At 45.1% G+C, this 23394-nt stretch overlaps 1 protein-coding gene across 13 annotated transcripts in view; it reads right to left on the reverse strand.

The window, feature by feature from the left end:
- Nucleotides 1–23394, reverse strand: part of CHL1 (cell adhesion molecule L1 like) — a 145591-nt gene that overhangs the window by 39983 nt on the left and 82214 nt on the right. For 12 of the 13 annotated variants that reach the window (XR_005258372.1, XM_038149004.1, XM_038149002.1 and 9 more), the window contains 7 exons: nucleotides 17373–17562; nucleotides 15371–15476; nucleotides 13472–13662; nucleotides 5359–5481; nucleotides 3940–4110; nucleotides 2105–2152; nucleotides 156–276 (listed from right to left, as the gene is read on the reverse strand). Coding sequence is in view for 12 of the 13 variants with exons in the window: in XM_038149004.1 (XP_038004932.1) it covers nucleotides 156–276; nucleotides 2105–2152; nucleotides 3940–4110; nucleotides 5359–5481; nucleotides 13472–13662; nucleotides 15371–15476; nucleotides 17373–17463 (851 nt within the window). In the remaining variant the exon portion in view is untranslated. The remainder of the gene's footprint in view (nucleotides 1–155; nucleotides 277–2104; nucleotides 2153–3939; nucleotides 4111–5358; nucleotides 5482–13471; nucleotides 13663–15370; nucleotides 15477–17372; nucleotides 17563–23394) is intronic. The other variant, XM_038149009.1, reaches the window with a different exon arrangement.

Consider the following 23394-nt stretch of genomic DNA (forward strand, 5'->3'; position numbering starts at 1 on the left):
CTACAGCTGCCTGCACTCTGTGCTGCTTTACAGGTACAAAAAGCTCTGCACAGGAGCTGCATTTAAAACTGTTGCATAATTTGTAATATCCCTTTTTCTTTGCTCATTTCTCCCTCCAAAGGTGATTAAGTTTGTGCAGCATTTTCATTACTCACAGCCCTTCAGCAATACACTCGAGGAGCAGGACACCTCCCTTGATGACAGTGACTGATGAGCTACTGCCAGCAGATTCAGGAGGGATCAGCAGTTTGGGCTTCCTTTCCTTGATAAAATTTGCTGAAAGATAAAATAAAACAGAAGTTAGGCGCAAAATCTCAGATATTCTTTAATAATGCCACAAACATCACGGCTGCCAGAAGGTTTCTGACAGCCATTTGTGTGCTTTTTTATTTTATTTATCCACTCTGACACAAATCCAGGAGCCCTTATTTCCCCTGATAAAGCCAGAAGGGAGATACAGTGATATCAACAGGCAGCACTGCAGGGAAACCCCTTTTCCTACAGTTTTATAGCCACTTTTCCAAGCACTGGCCCTTCCTATCACCCCTCAGGCAGTCTGATCTTCTCAATTCCTGGTCTTTAGGTCCACACCTCCCTTCTTAGCACCTTTTTTCTGCACTGGCTCCATGATCTTTTAAACCTCAGGTGAAACCCCACCTTTCCTGACTTGAGCACCCCACAGAATTGTCCCTCCTGCTCCAATTATTAAATCTACAGTAATGGAGATACAATTTGTAAGGAAGACTGTAAAAATAATAAAGTAAGATTGACCTGGATTTGATTCCAACAGCCCATTTGTTCCAGCCTGCCAAACAAGGGTTTTAGGATGAAAAATGCCAGGTTCAGTGGCTGCCCAGTTATCACTATCATAACAATTAGCACACTAATGAATCAGTCCCCAAATGGTGCTAGTTCTTAAAAAAATAGCCAGTTATGGATGACTTGGTAAAAGACCACATAGATCTCCCTGAACCCTTTTCTCATTTTTAATTTTAATTTCCCCTTGCTTTGTATCTCTGCAGATCTGTGTCACAAGCGCTCTGAGTGCAGCAGGACACGTTGGTGCCTCTGGACACTCTCACACATTTCCCATCTGCCCTCCACCTCCTGCTGCCAAAGGCAGCCAGGCCCCTTCCCAGCACGAGTTCAGACATCCCTTGGAGGGAAAAGCTGCTTCTGGAGGGGTACAAGCCCTGCCTGTGCTGCTCCCCGGGCTCAGCTCCACGGGCAAAGTCAGAGGAGTGATGAGTGCTCTGAGTTATCCATCCCAAAACACTCCAGGATAACCTGCTTTTCAGAAACATCAGTGCTTGTCTGGCTAAAATAAATCTCACAGAGGAGGTTTAAATTTGGCATTAAAAAAAAAAAAAAGTACTCTTAGAAGATATTTAACCGATGAAATAAAGAGTAAATAGCTACAGAGTCTAAATTTCATGTATTTGAAACAAAAGGAGCCAGGTGGAGAATTGCAGGATGGGCACCTGCTGCCTGCAGGGTATTTCCAGGATCTGCTCCACAGAGAGGGGCAGGCAAAGCAGTGGGAGATGGGAATGCACAGGATGTGAAGGGCTTTGTTGTAGTGTCACCTAGGCTGGTGACACACAGGGCACCACAGAGACAGAGCCACCTCCCATCTAGATGGAGGTGATGGGGACAGCCAACACAAGGCACCCAAACTCCATAAATCCACACCCTGAGCTCCTCCTGGAGCAATGCAGCCCCAGGGTGACCCCTGGGACACGAATTCATGGTGTCAAACCTTGGCTGTCTCATCCCAGAGTTCTTTTAACTGCCAGAAAAAGATCTGGAGCATCCAGCTCTGGCTCCTGCTCTGAACTGATAACATGAGAAACCCTGAACATCAATGTCCTCACTTCCACCCCCTTACAAAGCTCCTTTCTCAAGTAAAAAACTGCCTTTTTCATTAAAAGCCCTGCAGATTGCTCTCAGAAACTACAAGATTAGTCAATTGTGCTCCCTGGACTGCTTAAATCCATCCCATCACAATCAAGAGGCTTTTGTGATGTGTTTTTGAGCAGCTCCCACTTCACCTCAGCTGGTGGAGTCTCAGTTCAAAGGCTAAAAACAGATGTATTCAACTCACCCTTAGTAACAGCAGCGTTAGGTGAGCCTGAGTCATTAGCATGCTTTACTGAAATAAATAAAAATGACAACCAAACAAACATGCAGGGTTGAGACAGAATCAAAAGAAACCATAAACCAATCAAAACAAAACCATGCCCCTCCCCACCCCCCAATTTCTGCCCCAAAAGAAAGAAAGAATGAAAAATATAAAAGAAAGCAACAGATGAGCAACAGAGTTTTGAAAATACAATGAAAATGCTTTAAAGATTTGTGTTATTCTGAAAAATACTTAATGGGTGATATAATCAGCATTTCATCCTTGCTATCAACAGTAATAAAAGTCACTAACTATCCACAAAGAGAAATGTTATAAAATGTTATCCATTCTCTTGTTTCTTATTGCTTATTTTTGTTCTATTTATTTTTCATGCAGTCCCTCACCAGGCACTTGGCACAGGAGTGGGCAATGTCAAGCTGAGTTTACAGAGCCCTTTCAGTTCATGCCTCTCATCTTTTCCTGGCCCAAGTCCTGTGGCTTTGATGACAAGATGGACACACTGAAGTGGGTTTTTGGGCCACTTCCAGGGCTACCAGCAGCCAAAGCCCATCTTGTTTTTCTCTAATCTCCGTGTGCATGTGTGGGGGACTGAACCCATTTGAAAAGCCATGAAGAGCATCATTTTATTTGGATGTTTTTCTCACAGTTATTACCCCAAGATACAGTCTAAGCAAGCACTAAACACACAAAGCCACTATTAATCCTTTATTTTTTTACCCCAATAAGAAAACTCTCAAAAATCCCATACTGAACATGAGGGTTTCATTCATGAAGACAAAATTCTCTTTGGCTTTCTGGGCTGTGTAGGACTGAAAGACCAGAGGTTTCAATGAACAACTGAAATCTTAAATTCCCTACACATAATTTCATTAAGGAACTGGAAACACCTCTTGCGTTTCTGATGCTCCAGGCTGCCTGGAAAAACCTGGAAAACATCATCTTTCCAACCTCACTGCTGAGACTGGACCAAACCAGGCCTTGCCCAGGGAAGAGGCAGCCACAAAGTCCTCAAAACCCAGTGGAGTCCCATTCCTGGGAGACCTGCTGGAGTCAAGAGCAGCAGATTTCCTTTATGTACCCTTGGCTTTCACTATGGGGACAGCAGGAGGGAGGACAGGGCACTTTTGGGGTCTGACTGAAATGCCTTAGGATTTTAGCTTTTAAATGTTTCAAATCCTGAACTGCTTTAGTGTATAACTCTGAACTCCATATAGAGTGTCAGCTACTGTCTTCACATTTTGGTCACACACAACAATTCCTCGCCTGGCAATCAAGGACACCTCACTGCCTCAGACCTGAAGAAATGTAAACAAAAGTGATCTAGAGGGGCAAACCAGAAGTAAATGACTCCATTACCTGAAGCAGTAATTGGAAGATTAACCCCTGATATGTAAATGCACCAAACTTATTGTCTGAAAAACTCGTGACCATTGTCCATCTGGGTGTAGTCTCTGGGAGACTTCTCACTGCTCAAGGTGTGCCTATCAAAGGCCTTCAATAAACACCCATTTCACTCTCTCAGTCTTGTCTAGCCTCTGTTCTAGGCAGCCATCCCAAGGCATCAGTTCCTGGTGACCCAGATGGGACAGGAGAAACTGATGCCTTGGGATGGCACCTAGACCACGGGCTAGAGCAAGAAGCTTTCTCAGTGAAATTCAGCCCCAAGAATGAGGTTAATAATGCAGGAAATACACTCAGCAAGGTGCCCTTTGTTGAGAGCGCCGCACATCTGCATGCACTGCTGCCTGGGGAGCTCAGAAAGCAGCAGCAAACAAAGAGCCCAGCCCCACACTCACAGCGGGAAACCTTGAGCGTCATCGGCATCTTCTGCACAATGGTCCTGAGCCTGGGGAAGGCTGCGAAGCAGCAATAGTCACTCCTGCTGTCACTCTCCTCCACGTTGGCAAAGTAGAGATCTCCCTTCAGGCTCATGGAGACCCTTTCATCCTGTGGGATGTGCTGCAAATCTGGCGAGGAAAAGTAACTGTGAGATGGTGTGGGAATGGAAAAAACAGAAACTTGCACAGACACTGAAGGGTTTGACTGAAGCCTTGAGAGATGCTTGGACTGATGTAAAAATACAATACACAGAAATTAAGCAGAAAAATCATAAACTTACATTTCTATAGCTGTAGGTGAGAATATGCCTTAAGTGAGAAACTCTACTGATAAAATGGTGAAGGGTTTATAATGTAAGGGTGGGGTTGTGTGGAGTAGTTTTGAAGTTATAACAGAAGCATATGTGTATACATGTGAGACAGAAGCCATTGGATAAAAGTATCCACAGTGCAGCAGAAGTTAAGTAAAGGTGATAGGACAGAAAAGCAAAATAAACCCTGTGGCAACTGTTTATTGGTTTAGGAAGTTCTATATTGTGACAAAGAACTTGTGACTACTCTTGAGCTATGGCCGAGTTCTTTCTCCTCTGAAACCTCACAGCCACTGAGACTGATGTTTATCTGAGCAATAAATCGTTCTTAGCTTGAAAATAGTCTCATCCCTCCATTTCTAGCAGCAAATGATAAGGTGGGAATAATATGGGGCTGTTTCATCAAATGCTCCCCTCATGAGCTGCCTTCCAGATACAGAGAATGAAACTCTGAAGTAAAAGAGGCAGAAAATCCAGCAGAGCCAATGAGTTATTTACCAATATTCAGCATAAAAGTGATTGAAAATCTTTTTATATAATAATGTATACCTATATAACTGGTAAGGAAAACCTGATAATTCAAAAACAGAGTTTACTTCGCAAAAGCCAGAAATTCCTGCAAAACACAAACGCTGCAGAATAATGGGACAGAAACCCACCAGGAGCTAATTAGAGAAACCTGGTGGATCATTTTCCCCTTACTTTCATAAATCAATCATCAATTTATGGAAAGAGGAAACAATGATGATAACATATTGACACGTGATATCCTCTCTCCTCTAAAAGCAGGACTCCTCATCACTGACAGACTCACCACTATATAAATTATTTGATATCTCATATTTAATGAGAGGCTGTGTCAATGCACTCAACAATTTAACTTTGGGCCATGTCAAACCAGATCTCCACCCTCCATTTTTTAATTTTGTTCTTCAATATCCAGATATTTCTCCCGAGCACTTGAACAATTACAATTCCTATCCATGATGAATCTGCAATGAAGCTGCTCTGAAAGACAAATGCTTTGAGCCCCCTTGTATGAGTTGTGCAAAACTCATTTACTCACCAATATTCATCCAGTAGATATGCAAAGGGGGGATGCCTTTTGGGGGGTTGCAGTGCAGGATCACAGAATCTCCATGCTCCACATCCAGAGGCTCAATTTTTTCTTTGGGGAATTTTGGTACACCTGCACAAAAAAACAAAGATGTTCCTCTATTATTGGTATTGTTCGAAATTTTGCCTTTTGCTTTCCCCTTGATACTGTTTTAATAAAATATTTACCTTTACATCATCTTTTGCATTCTTTACCTTTAATGATTTTAATTTTCACAGAGGCACAGAGTCATTATGAGTTTTACTCAGAGTAGGAAATCCCTGCATCTGGGACACTCAGAATAGGAATCCCTTCATTCACAAAGTTCTTGGAGCATCCTATCCAAAGCCAGGCACTGAATGGGGATGTTTAACACTTGTTTGTGATGTCCTGTGCTTTGCTTTGGCTTTACTTTAACACAATTCTTTTCAAACACTTTCTTTAGCTCCTTTGTGCTGTCTGGAAGGGACCACTCAAGGCCAGAGGGTCCCTAAGGACAAGCCTGGCACCGAGGGCTGTGCACTGGTGGAGCCCCAGCTGGTCCCAGTGATGCCTCAGGTTTTAGGTTTTCTATTTTCACATTCTGTGCTGCTTTAGTGTGTGGGTCTGAGCTTCACATCAGGGGATGCTGAGCTCTGTGCACAGAGCAGGGAGACAAAACAATTCCTGCTCCAGCTGGGCACCAAGGACAAATGATCCAAAGCTCAGCCCAGGAGCACAAACAGCGTGGGCTGCAGAGAGAAAAACAAGCAGGGTGGGAGTGCCTGGGCTAAAGCTGGAACGGGACAATGAACTGCAAGGTGCAAATGGAGCAGAGCTGAGCCAAGGGAGAGACCCCGGGAGCGCTCGTGCATTTTGGGGCCATTTGGGTTCCTCTTGGGGCAGCCCTGGCTGGGCTCTTGTGCTGCCCAAGGTGGATCCATGGAGGAGATGCTTTGGATAAATCCCTGCTTTATTCTGTGACTCTGCCCAGCCTCTGCTCTAGGGCAGCCTGCACAAGGCATCACCAGGAGATCAGGAACAGCCTGGGAATGTGGAATGTTCTGGGAAGCCTTGGATCAAACATGGCTCCTAAGGACCCACTGCAAGTCCCTCAGGTGAGGACAGACAGACAGATCAGGCTCCTGCCTGGAGCTGTCCCAGCTCTCCTCCATCTCCAGGATCAGAGGAAGGCTGCTGGGAAGCCTCTGTTGCCTCCTCAGGCATGGAAGCTCAGCTGGGATTCCTGCAGGGGTGCAGGGACAGGCCTGGCACAAAGCTCACAGGGCTGCAGCAGGGCAGCTCTAGCTGGGCTTAAACGCAGCTTGAATGGTTAATGGATCAATGTTCCATCACCCACAGCACCTGATGCCAGCATTTTGTTCAAAGCCTGGCACATCTGGGCAAATTTGGATGCCCAAAATGCCACCGGAGCTGATGTGGGAAAATGGGGAGTAGAGCTGGGCTGGAGCCCACCCCAGACCAAGGGAGGCTCAGCTTGGAGATGATCCCAGAGAAAGCAGCCTGCAAGGTGGAACCACTCCTTGAAGGAACTGAGCTAAGGCAGTTTCAGGGCTGACGTCGCCTCCTGCTTTCATTTCAGGCAAGTTCCAACTGGCCAAAGTTTCACTTCAGACCAGCATCAAGCAGCAAAATGAGCAGCTTAATTAAATTAATGAAACAGCAAAGGATGGAGAAGGTCCTGGCTGTGCAGAGTCAAACTGGCACAGCCAACATCACCTCCCTGTCACAACAGGGAGCTCTGAGAGCAGCTCCACATCTTGAGACATCAGTGATCCAGCAGGGAACCTGCAACATCCCAGTGCAGGAGGCAAAGGAAAGGAGAGGGGGAGAAATGCAGGGACAGGACTCTGAGGACACTTCACACATCTCAGGATTAGTAAACATGAAAAGAAGCAATCGCTCCAGTGCCGACTGCCTGAATGCAGACTCTGCAGAGATTTTATCTCCAGGAGGGTTATTAATAGGTTAGGAATTCTTAGGAGAGGCAAAATGCAGCTAATGAGCATCACCCACTCTGCAGGTGAAACTTCAGGTAAAAAAAAAGAGCTGCATATTCTTGTCCAGTACCTTCAATAACCTGCACTCTTCAAGCCCTGGGAAATACATCTGCTGACTGCAGAGGTGGAATATTTTCCAGCAGGAAAAAGCCAATTTCTTGATCTAAAGCTTATTTATTCCCCAAAGCACGTCACTCACAACAAAACTTTCAATAAGCTGGATCAGGGAAGGATAAAGGGATTTCTGACCAAACCAATGAGATCAGCAAATGGACTAATATGGCATCACTTATTTAGGACATTGGAACCCCTTGTTCAAACCCATTTTTTGCCTCATTAGCAGAACAGAATCTGGGTTTCTGATATCCCAGCTGGGTGCCATAACCACTGGGCTTCTCAGTGAATTTCTGAGGCCAGTAATTACAGAATTATACAGAAATTTACTGAGTCCCACCAGGAGACAGTGACAAGTCACAGTCCTGGTGTCATTAGCTGGCAGCACAGACATTCATCTCCAGTGTGGGGCCCAGATGTTGGCAGCTGGACTTCACTGGGGGAAGCAGCTCAATGACCCCAAATGTCCTCCACCTCCAACAAGTACTTGCACCACAGGTGATCAGGGCATTTGGGTCTTTCCATGCCATTTTTTTTTTTTTTTTGCTTAGTTCACCATGAAAAGCATTGAAAAACTTTGATTTTCATCCTCGTAATGATAATTTTGAATGTTTAATCCCTGAAGCTTTGCAAGAAATGAAAACTCATGATAAATTCCTGAGCCAAACCCTCTGACAAGCATCATTTTTTAACTGGGGTCCCACTGGTCTCAAAGACTAGAAAAAATACCTGCTTCTGAACTCAGATTTATTAAAAATAAAAAGCTTCTGTCACATTAGACTTTGCCTTTTGCACATCAATCTTCAGGATGTCTATGCAGGCAATATTTTGGATATTTTTGCAGGGCTCCTATGTTCTAATTAGAGGACAGTCCAGAATCAATCCCAACTGATTTGTGGCTGATCACAGAAACTCTCACAGCTGAGCTCAACTCCACAGTATCACACAAAATAAATTGTGCCGTGGAAGTGTTTGATATTGTACAGAGTTCTCAGGGCAGCACATGGCCACTGAAAAATCCAGCTGATGGCTCTGCAGTGATAGCCCTGACACTGTTCCATCAATATTCCATGGAATGCCCACACAGGGATGTGATGGGAGGGAACAGAGGATCCCACGGCACAGGGGAGAGCAGAGGAATTTAGTGGTGACTCTGAGAAAGCCCCAGGAGGGCTCTCCCCACACACAAATCATGGGGTGTGAGTGGAACAGCCACGGGGAAGATGGAAACCTGCACTCCCAACTCCAGCTATGGAGAATCTCCTAAAATCCCACTGTGACACCTCTTCAAATACTCCTGGGAAAGGCTTCGCTGACCAAGGGTTTTTTCCCGACAAGGCTGCACTCAAAATCAAAATTGAAGTGCTCTGACAGTGTGTGAACCATGGAAACAGAAGATTATCAGCAGCCAGAGTCATTTGTGCAAGGAGCCAGGATCTGTTTAATCCCTGGGGTGAGTCAAAGTTCAGTGAGCCGTGCTTGAGACCAGGCTGAAGCACCAAATTTGGGGGGGCTGGGAAAAAAATCCAGAAAGGAGCCTGAGTCTCTCCTCCTTATCCCGTCAGAAAATGCAGTTTCTCAACCTAAAGCAAACAGGAGAGACACCAACACAGTGCAACAGAAAGGCTTAACTTGAGTTTAGCAGAAATAGAGACTCAGAAATACAGCAAGCAGAGCTGGAACTCCAGTCCCCAACATCACACCAGATTTGCTCAGAGATCCATTTAGGACACCTTGTCCTACAGCTCAGTTTTTGTCCTACTGCTTAGTTTTTGTCCTACAGCTGATTACAGCGGCTTCACACTACAGCTGTATCAATTATGGCAATTTATTCCAGTTTAATTGAGAATGGAGCCCATTCCATCAGGAATTTTACATGTTTTGGGGTCAAGCATTGAGAAATTGAAGAAAGGAAAAGTATTTCTCCAGGTAACTTGTCCTTGAGATCCCTGTGTCTTGTTTCTAATATCAGGTGTAAAATGGGAGTGAATGCAGGATGATAAATCAGCAATTAGCAAATACATTGTGAAATTATTGTACAAAAGCATCACTGTAACCCAGGTCTGGTTTTACAACCTTCCCTGTGGATTCTTCTGGAGATATCCTGGGATAGAGTTTAGCCTGATCCATCATGGATAGTCTCATACTTTTCCTTGCAGATAAACCCTTAAAGGATATAAAAGTGAGGCAAAGCAGAAATAGACAAGAATTTTCTATAATCTCAAAATTTCCAGCTCCTTAGACACTTAAATTAGTATCAAATTATGATTCTTCATACAGATCTGTATCCTGTACAGCAAACAACCCAAGATTTTAAGGAATCTGAACCATGACTTGTAGTCCCTGATGTTGAGCTGCAGTGAGTGAAGCTTGGGAGGTTTCCAGGGCTCATCATATTCTGATCCATGGAGCAGGAGCAGTAGTTAAATCTGTAATTTCCATTGCAGCCTTTGAACTGTTTATGAGATACGACCCTGTTTGTTTATGGATTTTTTAATTGCTGCCTTAAATTGAAAAAGTTAGCAAAGCTTGGCTGTCAGGAAGAACGTGGCTGGGAGTCCACTTGCTCCTGAGGATGTGGAATGGAATCAGTGACAGATTTTTTTCTGTGTAAATCTCTGCTATCCTTTTCCAAATGATGACCACAGGCAAGAATCAGAGCGAGCCCAGTGATTTAGGTGGCCACAGGGGAAGGTCACTGGTTTAGGAGGCAGGAGGGTTAAATTTCATCCCCATCACCTGCAAAGTCTCAGTGAATCGCTCTCCTCTGTTTTCTCTTCCATAAGGGCTACACCAAAGCCTTCAAAAAACTGAGACCTCCTCATTCAGTATCAGCTCAGTATCTTGTACTGATTTAAGGATATTCACACCTGAGTGTTTGAATATTAACTCAGGTCTGGTTTCTTTGGGAATTCTTGCTCTAACATCACATCAGAGCACAGCCTGCCACGGGATAATTTTACATTCAGCCAATTGTTCCATCCTCAGGTCTCTGGTCTTTTGGAGCAGCAGCTTTAGAAATACCAAGCATAAATCTTGACTCAGTCTGCCGTGAAGAGTCTTTCACAGCACAGTTAATTAAAGAAGTTTAAACTATACTTCTTCTCCTTCCTCTGGCATTGGGCCTGCTCACTAATTCAAGCAGCAGATTCCCGAAATGCTGGAGGAGGGGAGCTGAAGTCTGTGTTCTCACCATTTAAATTCATTTTCATGCTGAATGTATCTTGTAACAATCTGCCCTTTGTTAGTGCTGCAAAAACACCGAGATCCTCAGAGCCCATTCTTCCCCCTCTCCTTAATGTCATCCTACATAGGGGAGGTGGGGTATTTTCATTATGTAGGTGAGATTTAATGATCATTTCTGCTGACATTTCTATTGCTTCCCTGGAATGACTACTGTGAGTAAACACTCTTTTGTTCTCCTTTTCAGCAGCAGCCTTACAGACCCAGTATTCTACTTCTGCAGTGGAAATGTAATTTATGAAAGAAACTGCCCTGCTCTGCCTCGCTGGGGTTTTCTTCCCTTCCCTGGCACGGTGACTTTGCCAAGGAGCTTTACATCTGACTTGAATACAGCTGGCACAGCTCTGCCACCTCTGCATCATTATCATGAATGCAGGGAGTGATCTCCCATGTACCAGTCTGTGCTCCAAAACCTGGGGGTGAATAGAGGTGATTTATCCCCAGCCCCTCCCTGGCAGGTTCTGATTTACAGCAGATCTGTGCACCAGCAGCTCTTTCACTGGGGCACAGTTGTAGAGCACTTAGGAAATCAAAGGTGCCTTCTACTCCTCTCTGAATCCTGATTTAATTTGCAGCTTTTACATTGCACCAGTAAATGAAAGAACTGATGGCACAAGAGTTCTAATAACAGCGAATGTGCTTGAAAAGATGTGTGAGTTGGGTAAATCCCTCTAATACATTATCTGTACCATGTATCTTTTTTTCTGGGTTCAGGAATTTGCATATATTAGCACTAAAATTCCTCTTGCTTTTGATAACAACCATGTTTGTAACCTCTCCATAAATTTGTTGCCATCCACTCCCAATATATTTAATAACTGCTTAAGCTACTCCAGACTGTTCTTCATTTAAAGCAAAAAATCTCCTCTCTGAATACAGATTCAATAATCCCAAATACAGACATCAACTCCTTATTTTCCATCTTTTTTAGTTCAATTGCAATGGAGTATCAGAACATTCTGCTGCTGGAGGTACAAACGTGACACTGAGCACTTTAACTACTCTCAAATGTAATGAGTTTGAGATATTTTGCTCAAGAGAAGTTGTATTAACCCCACTGCCCTGGCCAGACTCCAAAGTCAAAAACTATGTCTGAAGTTTAACTGCATCACTCTCCTGTCTCTGCATGAAACCCCAGCTGCCATCAGCTGCAGTGGAAATGTAATTTCCATCCTACCCTGTCAACAGTTCAATAAACTCAACTCACTGACCTAAAGCTTTCTGCAATTCTCCTCTGCTCTGGAAAGCTCTACCCTAAAAGAGCTGCAAAGTGGTGGAGACTAAACCACACAGCAACACCTGGAATGCTGCTAATTCCTCACCCAACACCAAGCTCTGGCATCAGGGATTACTGTGTGGCACATTGCAACATGAAATAGATTTCCCAAGGGAAAAGAAATCCATAAAGCTGGATGGAAGGAAAAGAAAGTGTGTCTTTCATGAGGAGCACTCATAAAACACATTTACATGGCATCCTCAGCAGCTCCCTGCCAGGAGCCCTCCCAGCCCTTGCAATGTCTTGGTTTCAATGTGCCCACAGCACCAGAACTGTTCCAGCCCTGGCTGAGCCTGGAATGCTTCTCAGGATTATTTCCTATGCTGAAGACAGGACAAAAATGTTTATTCGTGTTTCTCGTAGCCCATTTCATCTGCACTGTTCTGCCAGAAGTGTTTTCTGTACAAAAGCAGCCACCTCCTGTCACTGTGGGGCTGAGAAGGCTGTGGATGCATCCCCTGCCACATGGATTCCACCTGAGCCTGGAGCTGTCAGATAGCTGATGACAAAATACTGCAGGAGCTTGGAAATGCAGGATCTCGTCTGAAAAAATCCACTGCACTGCTGCTTTTCTCCACCTCTGCCACTGAACTGCATCATAAAACCTGCTTCAGGTTCTCACCCTGCTCCATCATGGAGCTGGGGAAGTTTCTTGTCCCTTCTACTCCCTCTGGGAAGATTCTGCTTCTGATTTTCCTCTTCTCATTTGGTATGTTTCAATCCTGAATTTAGAACCAAAATGTGTGCTCATATTCCAAACTCCAGGTGAGTAAATGGATTGGTACAAACCAGCTGTTTCAGCTTTGGGACACGGTTGAATGCTGAACCTGGCTGGGCTGGGTTAAGGGCTGGACTCTGATTTTAAGAGATTTTTGCAAACCTTAATAATTCTTTGATTCTATCCATAAATTTCATGCCACTTCTATAAACCTGGTCCTTAATCCCTCATTTCCCCCTCTGCCCTTCCTCCATGCTAATAAAGCACAAATTTCTAGGATCAGTTATTTTCCCTGCTTTATTTCTAAGCTTGTTTTCCATTTCAGTTCCAGGGCTTTATTCTTCTCCCCATCAGTATTTATCCCAAACCCTGAATGCTGCTGACATCAGATTAATGAACTCACAGCTGATCAAATCACTTCCCCTGGAGTTTTCAAACATTTGCATCCGTTGCCATTTTGCAGTAATAAGCTGTGGGAGTTGATAGTTCAGTGGTCTGAAATCCTGCATCCAGATTTGGTTTCTCTCCTCAAAACCAGGAATTAAATTAAATTATCCCAAGAAGAAAATACCACTTTTTTCTTTGACTGTTCACTGAATAACAACCAACTCATGTTTTGCTATGCACCACCTTAGTGAGCTGGTTCTCTCCCATTTATTTTGAGGAAAGACAGTTCTCATCTCCATAATGAAAGTAATGATTACAAATTCAAACCAAAAATGAAGCCCTTACTTGGAACAATCAGCTCAATTTCCTCTGACATGGCAGTTCCCAGCACGTTGGATGCAAAGCAACGATATTTCCCTTGGAAATTGCTGATGATTCCCCGGTTTTGGATCACAAAAGTTCCAGAGTTGTTAGATGTGACTATCCTGGGGTCAGATGATAAATCAAATGGTTTTCCATCCTTAGTCCAGTTAAAGCTGAAAAAGAAAAGGAACATTACAGTGGGCAGGCCCCAGGACAGCATTTTGGCATTAATGAGGAGTAAATATCGGGCCGAGAGGGTTTTAGCAAAATAAAAGGAAAAGCTGGATGTAAGAGGAGAGAGCTGAATGGCAGAGTGCCCACTGTGCCCCTCTGGAGTGGAAGTAGCGGAATTGCTGCTTTGGAATGGCAAAGATCCACAAGAGCCTTTCCCACCCTCCACCAGGGCTGAATCAGAAGAACCTGAGATGATTCCATTGAGGTTCTCCTTGCCATAGATCCATTTGGAGTTTTGATGCTGCTGGGGGGGGATTCTGATAAATGCTGTTGCTGTACCTGCAATTCTCAGATGGACTCAAATTTGCCTAAACTGATTTAAAATCAGACAGCTGCAAATTACAGGAACATCAATTCAGTGGCAGGTGTACCTTTCTTTTTTGGTTTTAAAAGAATAAATAATTAACAACAAAACCGTTGTTTTCGCACTTCAATGGCCTTGGCAAAAATGCCTTGCTCCAGGAGGGAATATGGGATCCCTGCTCCAGGATGGAGGGATTATGGGATCCCTGCTCCACGATGGAGGGAATATGGGATCCTTGCTCCACGATGGAGGGAATATGGGATCCTGCTCCAGGATGGAGGGAATATGGGATCCTGCTCCAGGATGGAGGGAATATGGGATCCCTGCTCCAGGAGGGAATATGGGATCCTTGCTCCAGGATGGAGGGAATATGGGATCCTTGCTCCAGGATGGAGGGAATATGGAATCCTTGCTCCAGGAGGGAATATGGGATCCTTGCTCCAGGATGGAGGGAATATGGGATCCCCTCACCTAACAGGCACTACCACATCATTTAAATATACCAGGAAACTTTTCACTGATGCACTGACAAACAGTGGAACAAAGTGAATTCATTATCATGCTACAAATCTCCATTCAGAGCTCAATTAAAAATTACCAAATCGTCATGATCTAAATAAAAGAATGCCTTTTAAAGTTTAAAATGTATTGAAAAGAATGGAGAAGGGAAGGATTAAAGAGAAAAAATGATATTCAAACCAGCTATTAATTTAGCCCAACCACCATTCAGTGGTGAAAGCCTCTGGGGGAGTTTTTACTGTGTTATTATTACACTCTTGTTAGTCACATTTTCATTAAAAATCTCTCTTTTCCACACTGGTGTAAAATGCACAGAGCTTATATTTGGATATTTATCTGAATAACTCCTTCTGTGTCTATGTGTACCATCAGAACCATCACCACGGCCCTGCTGAGGTTAGGTACAGACAAGATATCTGATAAAATGCAAATTGGTGTTTGAATACACAGTTTAATGTGGTTGGGATTTTTAGGGTTGCTGTGGAAGAGGCAGAGGAACAGCTGGGCCCGTCTGATTACCACGACACAGCCCATCTCTTGCAGCACAACCCAGACAAGAGTTTTATAAAACCATAGGGTGAATTTGGCACGTGCCAGAGAAATGAAACATCCCCCAGCAAGGAAAACCATGTTGATACCTATTCACAGGGTGAGGGGAAGTGATGGAGCAACAAAAGCTGAATGGCCTGAATGGAAAGCCAAACCTTAACCCTGCTGAGGATGATGAGCAGGTTTTTGTGCAGCAGCTCCTGACAGACACAACAATGTTTGGCAAAGGTTAAAAGCAAACTCAGCTTCTGTTTGCTTCTCCAAGCAGTACTCACGTGGGCTGGGGGTTTCCTCTGGCTTCACATTTAATGGTGAAGTCCTCATCAAAGGGGTAGGCAACCTGGGTGTGGGATTGCTCTGTGATTGTTGGAAGCTGGGAAACTGAACACAAAGAGGAATTGGGTTAAAACAGCGTTCCAGCCAAACTGGGCTCCCCTTGAGTGGAGAGGGACAATGGCAGGATTGCATTGTTCCTGCAGAAAGTGAGCCTTGCCTTGGGAAAAAGATGAGCATCACCTCCCTGGCATGGACAACACCCTCTGGTCACTGCCACTGCCTCCATGGCCAAAGAAAGGCCTGGCAGAGGGACAGTGCCCACCCTGACTCCCCTCCAAACCCACCCAGGGCAGAGTGGAGCTGGGACCACGCCAGAGCCAGAGCCGAAGCACGGCGCTGTGGCCTGGCAAATTTATTCATAGTGAAGCCAGAAACTGGATTTAATCCAGACACAGATGCACACACATGAAGTAGCAAACTGCTGCCTCCATCCTGGATAAAATTGCCAGAAAACCCACGGACTGCAAGGCTGGTTTAATATCTGCCCCAGGGTGCAGCTGCATGGTCACGCACCGAGGCTGCACGAACTTCGGGTTTTTTCTAAGGGAATTAAAGTGTAACAGAGGAAGGAGAATGTTCCCTGCAGTGGAGCTGGGATAATAGGATCACCCCATTGTTATAAACAGCCAGGAAGAGAATTAAAATGCTCTTTGTGTGCTGCTTTAAGTCCAGGGAGCTCAAAGCTGGAGTGAAACACGGTGTCTTGTCATATCACATAGTCGCAAAGCTGAACACTTCCAAGCCCACCAGCTCCACTGATCAGAAATAACTTTTTATTATAATATAAAATGCTTCATTACAGTTAATTAAGGGTTAGGTGGTTCCCTGGGGTAGGTTCATAAAAGCAGTGGATGCCCAGAGAGCTTGTCCTGTGCTTTGCAGTCACAGCTCCACTTTGGCTTTATTGAAACACACGGAGCCATTGCAGTTCCTTCCTGAAAAAAACCCAAAACCTCTACTTCCCAATTCAAATTTGGATAGTTTTACAAAAATATCCTATAAACCTGCTTGGTTGGCTCCCTCTTTGCAACCCGAGCTATTGGCAGGCTCCAGAGTGCTAAGAGCAGATCCACAGGATGCCCTGAAACTGGCCCATGTCCTACTCTGAGACCCTGAAAAGAGCCTAAATTTATTCTTCCTTAGGTTTATTATTTATTTTTCCCCACCATAATTCATAATATTATTGAGTTTTGCTTTGTTGGGTTTTTTTTGGTGGGGTTTTTTTTGTTTGTTTGTTTGGTTTTTGTTTTTTTTTTGCAACCGAAACACCAAATCAAAATGCAATTTTCAACCCTCCTGGTCCATTTATGTCTGAAAAATGCAAAGCTGGGGAGGTCTGGGCTGTACTCCAGGCAGAGGGGTCCTCTGGCTTTCCTTGGATTGTTCCCTGTGATCCTCATCCTATATTTTACACGTGTCCTGGAAGCTCATGATCCATGTAAAACAAGCAGTTTGAATTCATCCCAGCCGGTGAGGGATGCAGGAGCTGCTCCCCGGGGCAGGGCACAGAGTGTGAAATCCTCCTCTGGGGACCAACACTGGCCCTGAGACATCCACCTGCTCCTTCCCCAGGCTGGAATGGCAGCTTGCACGACAAGGAAGGAGGGATTTATGCACATCAAACAAGCTTCGGGGGGATTCAGAGCCAAAATTGGAATTGAAGTGAAGGACAAACCCAAACCCTCGGAGCTAAGCGTTGTGTTGGATGGCAAACACCAGAGAGATGTTATTAGACAACTTTACTGCCCCATTTAAACAGGCCCAAACAGGACAGCTTAGCTTTTGATCAGACCTGAATTTCCCAAAGGCCACATCGTGGCGAGATTAAATTCCAAACGGAACACAACTGGAAAGGAGGATTTACTATTTTTTCCTTCAGGGATAGCTGCAAAAGGATATCAAACAAAACAGCAAAGTGCACAGCAAATAGCTACAACTCACCTGATAATGGTATTTCAATAGCTGCTGCCAAACTCAGTACAAAGAAAAACAGGCATATGGTGATGCCTTTTGTGCTTAATAGCATCTCCATCACTCTTCTGTAAACAAGGAGTCCAAACAGAATGAGAGATACCTTATGCTTCTGCTCACTGTCACTTCAAATCAGGCACAGGGATGTGAGAGTGGGAGTCTGGTGAGGAGAAAAAACCAGAAATATTAGCCTGCAATACCAACCTGGGTCTGACACAGTTATAAAATTAAAGCAATGCTTCAGGTTTGCAGCTAAATTGCACTAAATGGTCCATTTTTCTCTTGCCCCATTCCCTAGCTTCAGGAAAACCTCTATTTAAATTCTAACAAAAAAGTCACATGCACAAAAGTACAGCTCTATTGTAGCACAGAAGTATAATTAGTTTTTTGCTGTTTGGCAATTAAAAGCAGGGATGGTTTAGAATATGGTGTATTTGTAATCATTCCAGTTCATAAATTTTTCTAATGAGAGTTATGTAAGTTGGAAAGTAATGTAACAGATCTAATGAGAGAAATTTGGTACACTAATGGCCTTGTTCATAAATCTCATCTGTCTTTTATCTTTCATTTATGCTCAAAGAAGGACACAGTCTCATTTAGTGAGAACCAGAACATGAAATCTTTGCTTTTCCTCCCCAGTCCCAGAACTACTCTGCGTGAGTTTTACACATTCCATTGGACATCCTTAGGTTCTGAATTACAAGGTAAAAATGTTTTGTAGCTGCAAAAAAGGAGACAGATCCAGCTCTAAGTGAAATTCACAGAGAAGTAAAGGAGAGAATTCTGATTTAGACGTAAAATCAGGAAGAAATCCTTCCCTGGGAGGGTGGGCAAGCCCTGGCACAGGTGCCCAGAGCAGCTGGGGCTGCCCCTGGATCCCTGGAAATGTCCAGGGCCAGGTTGGACACTGGGGCTTGGAGCAGCCTGGGACAGTGGAAGGTGTCCCTGCCCATGGCAAGGGGTGGGAGAAGATGATTTTTAAGGCTCCTTCCAACCCAAAGCACTCTGGGATTCTGCAAATGTGGGTGAACAGAGGATTCTGGTCACCAACTTCATCCACAGTCCCTGAGTGAATTATTAACCAGCACGAGCTGCGTTCACCTGTGCACCCTCACAGTGCTAAGGGACATCAGTCCCAGGAGAATTTAGACCTCAGTTGTCAGGATAACTGCGAAAGAACAATTCTGAAGACAAGGCCACAGCGCAGGAGCCACAGGCTGCGCAGGCAGGCCAGGCGGGGCCAGCTCTGCTCCACGGGCACAGCTCACCAGGGCAACCCCTGCCAGGCTGAGCCTGCCTCACACACAGCTCTGGTATCTCTGCACATCCCAGCCCGTTAATCCAGGGATCAGAAAAGCAATCCCGGCATCACAGTTGGCATGTGGGGACAGCAGGAGGTGGCTGTGGGTGGCCGTGCTTGCCCAGCGCAGCTGGAGCAGGGGCAGAGCTCAGCCCACAGCCACACCCTCCAGGCCACGGGGGTTCTCTCCTCATGGCTGCTTTTCCCTGCAAACTGAGATTTTTTTCCCCCCCAGCACATTCCCTCTCACATCAGCTCCGAGATGAGCGCAGCTCGTGCCGTGGCCCTCCCTCCAGGACGAGTTCTGTGCACAGCAGCCCACAGAAACTTCCTGGAAGTTCACATCTGTGACACCAAAATCCCCAGCTGAGGATTGCAATTGGCCAACGAGGGGGCAAGCGACAGACACCATAATCACATAAGCCTCATTTGTTTAGAAATGAAGCTAAAAACCAGATGTCTTTTAAGTATCTTAGGCCCAGAGTATTTGCCGATGGAAGAAGCTGACTAATCTGCTTAGTGCCCCGCTCTGCAGAAGGGCACTGGAGGGGACAGGGACAGCGGACAGGCTCAGCTGGCACCCCCAGCCTATCCTGGGTGTAAATCAGCCAGAATCAGGCAACACCAGCAGTTCTGTTTGTGGCAGATATTCCCTCAGTTTGAGTTCTCCTGGATCTGACATGTGAGCAGTGGAGCCTTCCAAAGCTCAGCCTGCCCAAACTTGGGCTGTGTGACAGCACAGGGGACACTCAGGACAGGCAGCAGCCCCAGCCAGCAGCCACCTGATGGCTGCTGTCACTGCAGGATGGGGCTCTCCCCCTCCTCACCTGCTCCTGGCACACTCTCAGCCCCAGATCTGTGTCATGGCAGTAAAACAGATGCTCTGACAGAAAACCCTCTGGACGCAGAATTGCAATTTAGGCTCATAAAAACCTGAGCAGCCCTGCTGCCTGCAGATGGCACGTTGGTGGCAGCGAGAGCCTCCTCTCCCCCATCTGCTGACAGCTCTGGGGACAGGAGCAGGCAGGTCAGGATGGCAGCCAGAGGCAGGGGAGCTGGGATTACAGGAGGGGTGAGGCTTGCTAAGGTCACAGCAAGTTTCGTTTTAGATGAGTGTCACAAAGCATTGTATAAATTCAAATTAAATCCAAGAGAAAAATACCAAAAAACAAGAGCACAGCTCGATTCCCTAACCAAACCAATTAGCTCACGCCTTATTTTTTTTCTTATTTTTTTAAATGAAGTGCCACAGCAGAGCAGCAACGTTCCAAGTAAGCAGGATATCCTTCATCATGTGGCACAGCCCGACTTGCCTCTGCAGGCTGCTGTAATTAGTCGGCCTGTCTAGCACCTCACTCCTGTTCCCTGGCTTGAATACTAATGCTGGGGGCTGACAGCAGCAGCATTTGCAAGCAGGCAGCACAGCGGGACCAGCAGGGATGGACTTGTGCACACCCAGCAGGTAATTCCACTTGGGAACCTCCCTGCAGCTGCCTTGAACCTCAGCTGGTTTATCGGGAGGGGATTCCACGAGGAGCAGCCCTGGGGTGATGGGAATCCAGCAAGAGGCTCCTTGCAGAGATATTTACCTCATGACAACCTCCCAGCAAGATAAACCTCGTGCTCCTATGGCTGTTATCCCTGGGGGAGCAGCAGAGGCTGTGGCACTGATTATGGAATGCCAACACCTCACACACATCTCCCCTGACGTGTCCCCCTCTGTGCCCTGCTCTGGGCACTGCTGGTGCCCAGCAGGCAGCCAGGTGAGGCTCATCCTCCTTGCAGAGACCTGGGCCAAGCTCTTCACCTTTTTAGGGTGACATTTAGGCAGGGCTGCCAAGCTTTGGGTGTTTAGGACTCCTGTCATGCCTTTGGCTGTCCCAGCAGGCCTCAGGTGAAACTGCAGAGATCCTGATTGAATCAGGAGATCCTGATTAAATCCCCTCTCATCTCCAGCACCCAAAACACCCCGAGCCCCTTCGTAATGAGCAATATGCCCCAGCCAGCCCATCCATCCTGCCTTCAGCCACAGCCACGCACCCAAACTGCAGGCAGCACAATCTCTCCCTCCGAGGATGATTAAACTCCAAACCCAAACTTCCCAACGTGTGCCAGCTCCCAGCAAATGAACAATTTCGCTGCCTAAGTAATTTGGAGAAATGACTGAGGGAGCTGTGCAGGCACTTGGCAGCCATAGGCAGGTTTTGGTCTCGCTGGTGCCAAAGCACAGCTCTGTCCTTGGGGTAGGACAGTGCCAGGGACCCACTTGCAAAATCCTGACCTTGGGAAAAGCATCAGCCCTGCTCTCCGAGCTGGGTCAGGCCCAGAGTCCTGCTTTTCACAGAATTACAGGGTGGTTTGGGGTGGAAGGGGCCTTAAAAATCATCTTCTCCCACCCCTGCCAGAGCAGGGACACCTTCCACTGTCCCAGGTTGTTCCAAGCCCTGTCCAGCCTGGCTTTGGACACTTCAGGGATCCAGGGGCAGCCCCAGCTGCTCTGGGCACCCTGTGCCAGGGCCTGCCCACCTTCCTGCCCAGGGAACAATTCCTAATTCCCAATATCCCATCCATGCCTGCCCTCTGGCAGTGGGAAGCCATTCCCTGTGTCCTGTCCCTCCACATCCTTGTCCAAAATCCCTCTCCAGCCTTCTTGTAACCCCCCTGCAGGTACTGGAAAAATTGATACAGTCTCCCCAAGCCTCCTCTCCTTCTCCCCAGGAATTCCACATCCTCCTTTGCTCTCAGGTGGACTCACTGCAGCACCACTTGTGCCAGGGATGGGGGCACCAGACTGCCCAGGAAAACCTTTCTTCTGCACCACAAATGAATGCGGATCGCATCAACAAATGTTACATTTGCAACCCCTCCTCTCCTTTCTTCTTCCCCCCTCCTCCTTCTCTTTCTGACTTTCTATTTGCTTTTCTCTGCCTCAGGCTTAAGTCAAGTAATTTGAATTCGCTGCAAATACTTATCTGTAGTTCCTTACCTGCAATTCATTATTTACTGTGCTGTTCAGTTAATAGTAAATACTGATTGCTCTAAGGACAGCTCATTTGTTTGTTTAATGAGCTGCCTTTAACTTACACTGAGCAAATCTTTCAAACTATCAGTATTTCCAAGGAGTTCCAGATTCTTTTATTACATCCCCTTGCTTCCAGAAGGATGCCATAAAAACATTGGACAACCAAACAAGAAAAAAAGATTAAATTTCCATTTATCTCATCAACCTAGCGAAGAATTTTCCCTACATGCAATTACTGCATTAAAATTGCTCATAAATAGTAGCAGGATGACAGCCAAAATTCCCAGATTACTGGTCTACTGCTTCCAAGAGAAATTATAATGCACTACTAAATATGGCACCAACCTCAGCTCTTTGGTTCCCTCTTCAAATATTCCTTGTTTAAGTCCTGTACACACAAATCTGGAGGAAAGTGATGGATCCCCACAGCTGAACACTGGTGCATCCCCTGGCTAAGCTTTTCATTAGCTAGAACCAAGTTTAATTTCTCAGTGACATGGACGTTACAGGACTGGTAAATATTTGTCATTAGAAATTGCAGCCTCCTGTGTGGCCCCAGTTATGGAACAACAGGAAAAAAAATCTGTGGGGAAAAAAAATTGCTTTCTGGTAGGAAGAAATAAAAGTTGGGCTGTTCAATGATTCCCCATAGAACTGTTAATTGTTAGAACCCTAGATACTGAGAATTTTAAACTTTCTGTATAGAAAAACACAGACCCTCAAGAAAACACTGTATTTAACCTGAAGTCATAGAGAAGACTTCCCAAATTAAATAATAAAACTAAGATTATAAGTGTATAGTTTAAATAGAAGTGTGTAATATAACATAATAGAAAACTTAAAGTTTTAAAATATAAGAATATATATAAAACTAAAATAGAAGTTTTAAAACAATAACTAGTCCTTCTTCATAAGTTTAAGCAGTATTTTATAATTAAACAAAAAAAGCCCACATTACAAGACATAAGTAATTAGTTATTAAGTTAAAAGTAAAAATAATTTAAGTGTCATTTCTTAATTAAATCATTTTTCCTGAAAAAAATTACAGAAATAAACACAAAACCATTTTATACCTTGTGAATAAAATACCGTAAAACTCACAACTTATAAAACTGTAATATAAATAAGAAATAATAAACATCCAAATCCAAACACAAAATACCATCTCAAGAGCTTTCAACCCTAACCCAAAAAAAAAAAAAAAAAGGAAAGAAAAAGAGGAGAGTTCAGTGCTACAGAGCACAGGGGCTCCACTGCCAAGCCTTCCAGCAAGTGGAGCATGGCAAATTCAGCAGGTAAGGAAATGTGCTCCAAATGCGCTCCAAAGTGTTCCCAGAGCAGCTCCCAGCAGAGGGATGGCAGAGAGCTCACAGAATTAATCCATCACCTCAGAGCTTTCCCACACCTCAAGGATCTCCTTACTTCACCAGTTAGCTGGGCAATGTGGAGATTTCTGCTGCATTTCTGCTATAAATGCTGCTCCAGTGCCAGTTTTTACGCAGCTATAGGTCTTTTTCCCCCCCCTGAAAACCCCCCAAGGTGCAGAGTCACTCAGGGGTTTGGAAAAGAGAGGGAATATTCAAAAGGACTCCATTTTAGTTCAGGTGTCAATGCCACCCATTACTTTTCTCCTAAAAGCTTTTTGACATCCCAGTGTCAGTGCCATGGAG

Source organism: Motacilla alba, chromosome 12, assembly GCF_015832195.1.
Source record: "Motacilla alba alba isolate MOTALB_02 chromosome 12, Motacilla_alba_V1.0_pri, whole genome shotgun sequence".
Lineage (NCBI taxonomy): Eukaryota > Metazoa > Chordata > Aves > Passeriformes > Motacillidae > Motacilla > Motacilla alba.